Source organism: Neofelis nebulosa, chromosome 6 (genome assembly GCF_028018385.1).
Source record: "Neofelis nebulosa isolate mNeoNeb1 chromosome 6, mNeoNeb1.pri, whole genome shotgun sequence".
In the NCBI taxonomy this organism is placed as follows: domain Eukaryota; kingdom Metazoa; phylum Chordata; class Mammalia; order Carnivora; family Felidae; genus Neofelis; species Neofelis nebulosa.
This window is the reverse complement of record NC_080787.1, coordinates 122,559,003-122,569,879: the sequence shown is the minus strand read 5'-3', so window position 1 is coordinate 122,569,879 and position 10,877 is coordinate 122,559,003. Positions and strand designations below refer to the sequence as shown.

Below are 10,877 nucleotides of genomic sequence, written 5' to 3'. Positions count from 1 at the left end.
AAATGCAACATTTCTTGTATAACTTTCACCAAAGTGACACTTAGCCTGGTCTCCTTTCTCTTTAGATAATGCTGGGCAGAAAATATGGCCAAAGATTATAAATAAGATAATAAATATAATATGGTAGGTATACCACAGCACAATCTCTGTGCAAAAAAAAAGAGGAACTTTAAAATAACACACACTTGTAGAGATGAAAAAGAGAAGGGAATAATGAAAATTCTGTGACATGGCTTTTTAGAAGGGTTAAGGAAAAATAGAACACTTTATTTTGTGATTATTTAACAGAAAAATCATTTACATTCTGCCCCAATTCATTTATATATTAAGTTAAATAACGGTTTCAAATGTGGGTAAATATGTCTTAAGTTGCAAAATTTCAGAGACAGGCTGTACTTTTTCCTGGTAAAAGTCCAGCCCAGTAAGAAGTTCCACATCGCGGACCCGGGCAATGTGGGCTTTCCATCTCTCTTCAATCCAAACAGCTTCTGGTTTATCTTCCTGTAAAAGCGAAACAAAAGCCTGTTTTTCATAGGGCATTATTTTTCATTAACAGAGGGATCTTCTATTATTTAGAGGTTTTCCTTTTCCCTGTGTTTTTTATTGCCTTAAATCTTAACTTGATACAGCTAAATTTTGTTGTTTACTAAAATAAAAGGAAAACAGAAGTACAAAAAGTACGTTATAACAAATACAGACCACCACAAAGTCATAAAGCTTAGCTACTTTAGTATTTACTTCAGATATAAAAGAAATAAGATAGTACAGATGAAATTAAATCCCCAATGTCCTTCTACTCAGAACTAATAATTAGCATGAGTCCATGTTTTAAAATTTTTACAGCACATCAATCTACAATATATAGCATGAGTTATGAGTGTTCCAATTTATATAAGCGGTATTATAAGTGGTATTCTATAATTACTTTCTCAATCAGTATTACATGTGCAGGGGCGCCTGGGTGTCTCAGTCAGTTGAGCCTCTGACTTCAGCTTAGGTCATGATCTCACATTTCATGGGTTTGAGCCCCATGTTGGGCTCTATGCTAACAACTCAGAGCTTGGAGCCTGCTTCAGATCCTCTGTCTCCCTCTCTCTTTGCCCCTCCCCTACTCATGCTCTGTCTCTCTCTCTCTCAAAATAAATGAACGTTAAAAAAATTTAAAAAAAAGAATTATGTGTGCAATCTATCCATAGAGATATATCCAGAGCCAGTTAAATCAGTTGTTTTTAGCTGTGGTTTGTGGTAGCATAGTTTATTTTCTTTTTATTGCCATATTGATAGTATTTTTGGCATTGTAAATAATACTGTAATGAATAACTTGGCACATGCCTCCCGTATCCAAGAATATGAGTTTCTAGGATACATAAATGGAATTGCTGGATCATAGTGTACACGCAACTTAATTTTCCCAGATATTAAACCTCACATTCCTCAGGTTATTTATACCAATTTACACTTGCATTGATAGTGGAAGAGAATACCTACTTCCCCACATCCTTGCCAAACCACAGTGTGAAATAGTGTTTTATCTGTTTGATTTTATTACCCTGAGTATCATCAGAGTTCAGTATCTTTTCACATATTTCTTGGCCATCTGACTTTTAATGGGTTTTTTACTATATAAAAATTAGTTCGATCCTTTAGAGCTATGGATTTCTATAAAATTTCTTATTTTTTATATATTAATTTTCTGATATTCATATGGTACTGCTAATTTCCATTTAGATTTTTTTAAAAGTAAGAAAATTTAAAGGTTTGTTTAGATGAAAGTGTTTTAATAACTCTCATTTGACTTCAGCATAGTAGTTTGTTTGTTTTTTTTAATTTTTTTGTTTATTCATTTTTTTGAGAGAGACAGAGACAGCGCGAATGAGGGAGAGGCAGAGAGAGGGAGAGAGAGGGGGAGAGAGAGAGAGAGAGAGAGAGAGAGAGAGAGAGAGAATCCCAAACAGGCTCTGCACTGTCAATGCAGAGCCGACATGGGGCTCGAACTCACGAAACCATGAAATCATGACCTGAGCCCAAACCAAGAGTGGGATGCTTAACCGACTGAGCCACCCAGGTGTCCCTGGTTTACTTGTTTTTTTAAATATGCAAGCTTAACATAGGCAGCTATTATTTGAGCCAGAGGAAGTGTAAGAGGAAACTACTTCTTGTTTCTAACCACTAAAGCATTTCTCTGTGAGATTCACGATGTGCATTAATTTTTTAAGTAAATACGCAGTGTACTAATTTGAGCCTATTTCCAACGAGAATCTAATTGATTCTTTTTTTTTTTTCTGCCCTTATTTCCCATTTCAGCAGCATTCACTATTTTTTATCACTTTTTTCACAAAGTTTTCTCCCTCTTGATTTATATTACTCTGCTCCCTCATGGCTTATTTGGTACCCATCCAACTAAATGTTCACTCGACACCTGACTAGGTCTACCCTCTTTTATTTTTTTTATTTTTATTTTTTTTTCAACGTTTTTTATTTATTTTTGGGACAGAGAGAGACAGAGCATGAACGGGGGAGGGTCAGAGAGAGGGAGACACAGAATCGGAAACAGGCTCCAGGCTCCGAGCCATCAGCCCAGAGCCCGACGTGGGGCTCGAACTCACGGACCGCGAGATCGTGACCTGGCTGAAGTCGGACGCTTAACCGACTGCGCCACCCAGGCGCCCCTGGTCTACCCTCTTTTAAAACTGCAATGAAATAAACCTAAAGCAGGCCACCTAACTCTATCTAGTCAGGGGTAATACTCAAGTTCTTTAATACCAGGTAGTTCACCTGCACCAAGTAATCTGAACAGAAGCCAGCAATAGACAACTCTTACTGTACTAATGCATCCAACAGACGAGCAGCCTTGCAAACATAGAGTGATTATGAGCTATATTTAAAAACAACTGACCCTTGAACAACATCGGCTTGAACTGTGGGGATCCACATATATGCAGATTTGTTTCAATAAATACAATACAGAACTGTCATTGTATTTTCTCTTCCTTGTGCTTTTCTTAATAACCTTTTCTTTTCCCTAGCTTACTTTATTGTAAGAATACAGTATACAATACATGTAATAAAATATGTGTTAAATGGGCTACTAATGCTATTGTAAGTCTTCCAGCCAATAGTAGGCTATTAGTAGCTAGATTTGGGAGTTAAAAGTTATATGTGGATTTTCAACTGTGTGGCGGTTGGCACCCTTAACCCCTCCATATTGTTCAAGAGTCAACTGTGTATGTGTTCAAATTGTTACATAAACAGAAGTCTTATATACCCCTAAAATACAATGTCCTTTGTTGGGTTTTTCAGGCAATATCAGTTTCAGTATTTTTCTACCCTACTTCTTTATCTTCTCCCCTTAACCACATATAGTTTGGTTATTGCTGCTACCACACTAATGAAATTGCTTTGGCAAGGATAACCCAGTTGAGTGGGTTTTTGTTTTTCGAACTTTCACTTAGTTGATCACTACAGGCTTCTAAAATTTCCTTTTTTCTTGCATAGCTCTAACTGATGACTTGTTCAGTGAACACCCTCTATCTCTTCAACTGATTCCAGTGATTTCCATCCTAGCAGATAGACATTTCCCTCAGTTTGAACTTTGGATCTCTTCTTTCCACTTTCTTTCCTTTGGCAACTTTACTTCACTCCCATGATTTAATATCAGATCTATTTCTACAGTTCTGGTTTCTCTTCCAAGTTCCATGCCTGCATTTTCCGATATCTGCTGAGCAAGCTACAATAATGACAGTCACTTGGACTCATGACAACATTCTCTTTTAACTGACAGGGATTTAACAATACAAAGCTGAGGGAAAAAAAATAAAAAGGGGAAAAAAAGGCAGAAAATATGGAAAGGACAAGAGAAGGAAGAAAATAAATGAGGCAGCATAAATCTAATTCCCTAGACCAAGCGTGGGGTGGAATCATGAATCTATCGTTTCTACAAATGGTGTTAGTTGCCTCAAACCTCTTCCAGTGGTGGAGTGATTATTTAAAAGTGCAGTTTCCTTACAACATACCCCTGAAAGAAAGACAACAATTTCATTGGGGGCTTAAAGCACTCGTACCTTTTCTAATGCTAGTGGAAATATTGGTTGATTTAGCCATATTAGGATATAGTTTGTATATGTACTGGTACTTATTGGGTGATTTGATATGTAGAGGATTTTGCTTGTATGCAATTTCACTTTATGTTGACTGTAGCTCCAACATAAGATGTGATTTCTTTAAAACTTGTCTAATGCTCACAGCAATTTTATTAGGGAAGGTGATTTTTTATACAGTTGAGGAGATGAACATTCAATTATTTACCCAAAGAAGCCATATCAATAACTGAACACAAGATGTCCAACTCCCAAATCCGTGCATTTAAGATCTATCCTATGCTGCTTCTCCTGTATCCTCCTAGATAATCAACTAGCCTCTCAATCTGAAGACTAAAAAGAGCGAATTCATCCTTCCCAAAACAACTGATTGTCTTATATATGTCCTAGTCAGTTATGCCTAAGTTTTCAGTTACATTTGACCCTTTCCATCCTGCCTCTCACCTCCCTCATGTCTGACAGCCACATCTTGTTCACAATCTCTCTCATAGCTTGGTTTAAATTTGCTTTACACTCGTCATATTATGTCTCATAATTACCTTTATAAATGCCATACCCTTATTAGTATACTTCAAATTCCTTAAAATCTTAGATAATGTTCAATTCATTAGGGTTGATGTCTTATTCCATGGAGATGACACCCTATTAATTCCGAGATCATCTTTACTTGGGATGTCAGAGGCTTTATAGCATTTGTTCTTTACCTTGAAGTGTAGGTAGAATTTTTAGCAGATGGAAAACAAGGGCATTATAGGAGAGAAAAGTAGGAGCAGTGGCGTCAAGGTAGGGAAACCCAAGATATGTCAAGTAGTTTCAAGGACTTCAGTTAGCCCACAACTTGGGTTTGCAGGTCTAACTGAAGATAAATTGTGAAGAGTCTTAAGTGCAGGCTAGGAGTTTTTTGTTTGCTTGTTTTCATTTTTTATTCTGGGTAGATAAAGTTTTGGGATGAAAAAGTATGTCATAATGAAAACCTAAGGTTTAAGGTAAACTGGTATACTACAGAGGTGAAGGGGAGGAGGACAAGAGACAATGAAGCTACTTAAGATTCATTTTCAAAAGTCCTGATAAAAGGTAATAAGGACCTAGATCAGGGATATCCAATAGTTTCTTCTACCTAGAACCCGTTGTAAAGAATATTTAATTCTGATTCAGTGGTAGCCAGCACCATACTATATTAGTCACCACTGTCTGCCACTGGAAGAGTAAGTGAAGAATGATGGATTCCCTGTTTTTGGAAAACTTTCCCCACTCTAGGACTATGAGAGACCCACTGTTTAGCCTCTAACCTATGCCCTCCATCTTTAGTCATTGAAAAACCATTCAAACATTCAAGTTCACATCCTATCTTCAAGACCCAGTTAGAATGTCGCCTTCCCTACCAGGAAATATTTCTCCTTTGAAGTCCTATAACAATTTTATCTGTCCTTTGTGCCACTTTTCTCTTCTTTCTTCTATTTTACTAGGTATCTATGGGCTAGCCTATGAGCACTTTTGATAGAATTCATGTCTATTTCATCTGTGTATCTCCCACAATACATAGTATGATGAAGGCAGTTATGTGTTGAACATCTAAAAGAATAAAGATGAATCCCAGTCTGGCCTAGAACCTACGCTTTTTCCAGTCTCTACTAGCCTATGGGATTTTCCATGTGAACGCCTATTTCTACAACGGACATGCCTAAACTTAACTATCTTATCTACCTGCCAAAATAGTTCTCATTCCTAACTTCCCTCTATGTTTTTTTTTTTTTTCCTAATTACCTACATTTAAAATCTCTGATTCATCTTCCAGTCTCCTTTTTTCTTTGGCTCTTGCATCCAACCCACTACCAAATCTTTTCTCCACTGAAAGTTCTTCTTAATCCTCTCAATTTGTACAAATTCTGCCCATTCTCAGGGCCCAGCCCTACTCCCTTCTCATTTTACATAACCTTCCTTTATTGATTATTCCTGCCAAATGTGTTTCAAATTTGAAACACTAAATCCTTATAACAGTATTTAGCAATTAATAACAACTTTGTGACATCTCTTACTTTTATATTTTTAAAATAATTTTTATATTATCAACTGACCCATCTACATGTCCATATTTAATTTATCCTTATTTATATTTCATTTTTATGTCTCATTTACATATCAAAGTTATAGATGTACTCCGTGAGGGCAGAGACTATGTATTTCTCCTTGGTGCATTCTAAAAAGTTTCTTTCACAGTGCTGTACACTGTGAAAATATATTTGTTGAATGACTAGTGAAACCGAATTACAAGAATACATATTTTTTTCTAAAAAAATTCAGGCAAATTTAAGTAACTAGTTACATACAATTTTCCTTGATCCATTAAGATGCTGAAGTAGACTAACACATGATGTTTAAAAAAGAGTTACTTTAACTCATTGTGTGTATGTATATGTAATTAATTTCAGTCCTCACGTTTCAAGTTGATGGGTTTTTTTTTACGTATTCCTTCAGGAAACATTAATTTAGTGCCAACTTTGGCACAGCACCTTAAATTTCTATATTAAGAATCAAAATGTTAATAAGGTACCAACCCTTCCCTTCTGAGTGAGTGTGAATAAAATGTGTATGAATAAAATACATAAGGTACGCATATCTAAAAACATGTTCATGTAGCCACATCCATATTTAAATTGATATCTATTACATAAAGATCAATAGTCTAAGGAAAAGTTTAAAAATGTGGTAATTTTTAGTACAACCCTGCCCATGTTGTAGCCAAAGCCACTTTTATAAAAGCCTGGAGGAGATCTGACTAATCATTTTCTCAGGTCCTGAGGACTCTCCAGGAGCATACTCACAGGGCAGCTCTCCACGTTGGTAGGTCGGTGAGGGATAATAAAGGGCAGGACATCCAACCACCCAGGACAGGCGTTGGGGGTGTGGCTCTTATTTTTGCAACTGCTCAGCACCACAAAGTAATGAGTTGGGATGGGAACACTAGTGTTCTTTATATATCTAAAAACACAATGGAAAAGATTGGATGTTGTTATACTTTTGCTTCTAAAATTTATAAATGTCATTATATAAATATTTTAAATGCCAAGGTAAAAATATAGTCCAAGAAAAAAGTACGTGAATAGGAAGTACAAAATCTTATCACATATTTTTAGACTTCCATGAGCTCTCAGAACAGAAATTTATAGAAGTCCAAACTTGGTCATTTTAGCATAAATGAAGAGTATTAGAATCAAAAGAAAAGCAGACCATGACATTTTGCCTCCTGGGTTTCCCAGCTTTGTTGACTTTATACTTCACAGAGACATTTTCCAGGGGAGCAGGGACTGGGACAAAGAAGCCCCAATTCCAACCCTAGCCGTGCATTTCCACTAGATATTTGGGCGGGTGCTGATCCTCTAACTTTCTATGATTTAGTAAGTTTCCTCAACTTTAACATGGAGGTGATCCTATGCTACCTACTTCACAGTGCGGATATGGAAATAAATCCATACAACAGATGACAGTCTTTTAGATAATGAACATGAAAGTATTTTTTAAAAAAAATTAAGAGCACGATAAAGGAAAGCTATTATTATGAGCCTGGTAAAAAAAAATATGAGCTGCTACAAGGAGCGATATTACTGGGATTTTAGGATTTTTACATGAACCAGAGCTAGACTTCTGGGTTTGTATCTGGCTTTGCCACTTAGCAGCTGTGTAACATAGACAAGATACTCAACCTCTCTGTGTCTCAGTTTCCTCCTCTCTAAATGGGGGCTAAAAGAATCTAACCTAAGAATGTTTTATGGACTAAACGAAGTATATGTGTACAGAAAAATACTTGCCATATAGTAAAGTGCTATCAAAGTGTTTGTTAGAATTATTAATTGGTGAAATATAGGATTAATAAACACTAAAATAAGAACAAGGCAAATGAAAATAGAAAAAGGCCACACACTGAGTCACCAAAAATGTTAATTAGAAGGTATAGGTAGAAATTGTTGTGTTACACAACGTAGGCTTAGACAGCACAATGATTTAGTTTGCCTTTCATACATTTTGATAATAAAGATAAAACTTCTAAAACTCTGTATGCCTGTATGCTGCACTCAAAGGTAGTTCTTAGCAACGTATTATGACCAGGTTTGGTACAAAAATGTACAGATTACTAGGACTGCTTTTCTAGGGGAAGCCTATACCCTCTCCTGGAAGGTATTTTATGGATCACTCACTATTGGACAACATTGTGAATCGTCACTACTTGACATTTTATTTATTTATTTATTTTTTGCTGGAATGCTTCTATGTTTACTGATATACAGTGAGTCTTCCTTATCTCTTTAACTTTTACAAAATCACATTTTCCCTGTGCCCATTTGTTTAGAAGTTTTCCAAATAAAAATTTTGCTGAACTCTTCCTTGCCCATTAGTTTAAATGTTTGCCATATAAAAGTTTTGCTATATATTTAGATGGTTGAAAATAGTCAATGATAACATCTCTATATAAATATATTGTGTAATATTTCAAATACTAAGCTTTTATTTAGAGTACTGAGGTTTCCCCTCATGATATCCCACTGCTAAATCAAAAAGTCCATTTGTTTTCAAATTACTTACTCTGTGATTTCATTTGGAGCATCAAAATGACCATCATAATTATAATCAAATACTGGCCCACTAACCACATTTACTCCATTTCTTTCCATGGCATGTTTTACAAGAAGAACACTGTGGAAGTAATCCCACATTTCTAAAAATAATAGAATAAGATGTTAAAAATATCAACCCTTATTGCATATGGAAATATTTTCTATTACAGACAGGTACATTTAAATAGCATCAGAGATTGCTTCGGTAATTGTCCATGGTGATTAGGTAATTCTGCAAAACAGTCCATACAACACAATTAAATAAAGAGCCACATTGATGATATTTCTTGTTGCCGATGTAGTTGCCGTTGTGAAATTACAGTAAAATTTGTTGCCAAATTCCTCCCTAGTGCTGAGTTGCTTTGGGGACAGTGATACTAAATAATGGTCAGAACCTACAGACTGCTGTATTGATTATGATTCTAGGGACAAACCACCTAACATTTACTTACGGTAAGTGTCAGTAAAATTTTGTTTTGTGAACAGCCATTTACAGCTAAATTAGGATTAAAAATAAATTATTGAAGCTCTAGTCACAAGGCACCCAGAGTTGAAGTAAAAAAAAAATATGCCAGAGGTCCTTCCTATTCCTAAATTTAAAGCAGTAGAACATAATGACCCAATATCATGGAGAAATTGCCAAAAGGATGTGTTTAGTTTGTAAGTTCACAAAGTCACTTAGGCACTTAAATTAATAATCTAAATGTATACTTACTTTTAAATGCTTTATACATAGGGACCAAGTTACTTGTGATTAAAGCATCATATTGACTATCAGAAGTTCTATTGTTTGCTGCAAAACAAATGAATTTGATTAAATCAAACTAGAAGAGAAAATATATCATACTCCATACTAAGCAAAATACAATTACATACTAGTGAAAATTCATTAGCAGTCAAAACATAGGGATACTAAGTACTCTCCAGCAGACATTATCAACAATGCCAGCAGTTTTACACATTTGGTGCCTGTAGGTTGAACGGTGACCCTCAAAAAGATATGTCCAAGTCCTAACCCCGCTGTACATGTGAATGTGATATACAGGAAAATTGGGTCTTCACAGATAGAACTGAGTTGTGGGTCTCAAGATGAGATTATCCTGGACTTAGAGAGGGCTGGTGTTTTTTTATAAAAAGAGAGTGTGTTGAGAACAAGAGAGAGTCAGGTGAGAAGGCACTGGGAAGATGGAGGCAAAGATTAGGAATGATGAGCCATGTATCAAATGATGCCCGGAGCCCCCAGAAGCAGGAAGAGGTAAAAAAAAAAAAGGATTCTCCCCTAGATTCTCTCCTTCAGCACCAGAGAGGTGCTGGCCCTGCCAACACCTTGATTTAGATTTCTGCTGTCTAGATCTGTGAGAGATATGTTTCTATTGTTTTAAGCTAGTGGGTTTGTGGTAGTCTGTTACAACAGCCCTAGAAAACAAACACTATACCAACGTGAATGCATAGTTATTGAATGTGCACAAAATAATAATGCTATTATAAGTAACCATTCTAAAGTCAAATTTTCTTCAGAGAGCTAGTTTTAACACAATGAAGACTGCTAATGACACCACACAGGATTGCTTCTGAGGACTCATGGATGTGCTGTCTAGCACAGTGAGTGCTGGGCATAGTATGTTCTAGAACCAAGACTACCTCGGTTGGAACCCCAGCTCCATCACCTACCAGCTGAACCACTAGAGCAAAATGCTATGTCCCTCTGCATTTCATTTGTCTCATGGCATCTATGTCATATAAATATACTGAGGATTAAAAAAGCTGCAAGCCTGTAAATGTTTATTATAATTATAATGCTCTTTGTGTTTAAACATACATTTGGGTGTGTTAACTAATATTTAAATGAAAAGCTAATGAGGGGGCACCAAAAGGCAAGGAAAAACAAGTTGTTGGGTTTTTTCTTTAAAATTTCACATGTTATTCACAGTCCTCAGAACCCCTAGAAGCCTTTTCTACTTTTTAAACTAAGCTCTGAAAGTTGGGATAGCCATCAATATAGCATTACCTCCTTTTCAGAGAAAAATAAAATTAACTTACAACAGACTTTTTAACAGAGTAGTGGAGAGTTAGCAGAGTTTCATTTCATCCTTAATATTTTTTGAGACAAGTTGTTTACTTATTAATTTCATCTCTTTGTCAAGGCAAACATTTATATATCAACAAATGC

At 35.9% G+C, this 10,877-nt stretch overlaps 1 protein-coding gene across 2 annotated transcripts in view; it reads right to left on the bottom strand.

The window, feature by feature from the left end:
- Positions 1–246: 246 nt before the first annotated feature.
- ENPP3 (ectonucleotide pyrophosphatase/phosphodiesterase 3) overlaps positions 247–10,877 on the bottom strand; it is a 75,717-nt gene continuing 65,086 nt past the window's right edge. For both annotated transcript variants that reach the window (XM_058735288.1, XM_058735290.1), the window contains 4 exons: positions 9,423–9,500; positions 8,676–8,808; positions 6,920–7,076; positions 247–501 (listed from right to left, as the gene is read on the bottom strand). In XM_058735288.1, the coding sequence (XP_058591271.1) occupies positions 331–501; positions 6,920–7,076; positions 8,676–8,808; positions 9,423–9,500 (539 nt within the window). In that variant the 3' untranslated portion in view covers positions 247–330. The remainder of the gene's footprint in view (positions 502–6,919; positions 7,077–8,675; positions 8,809–9,422; positions 9,501–10,877) is intronic.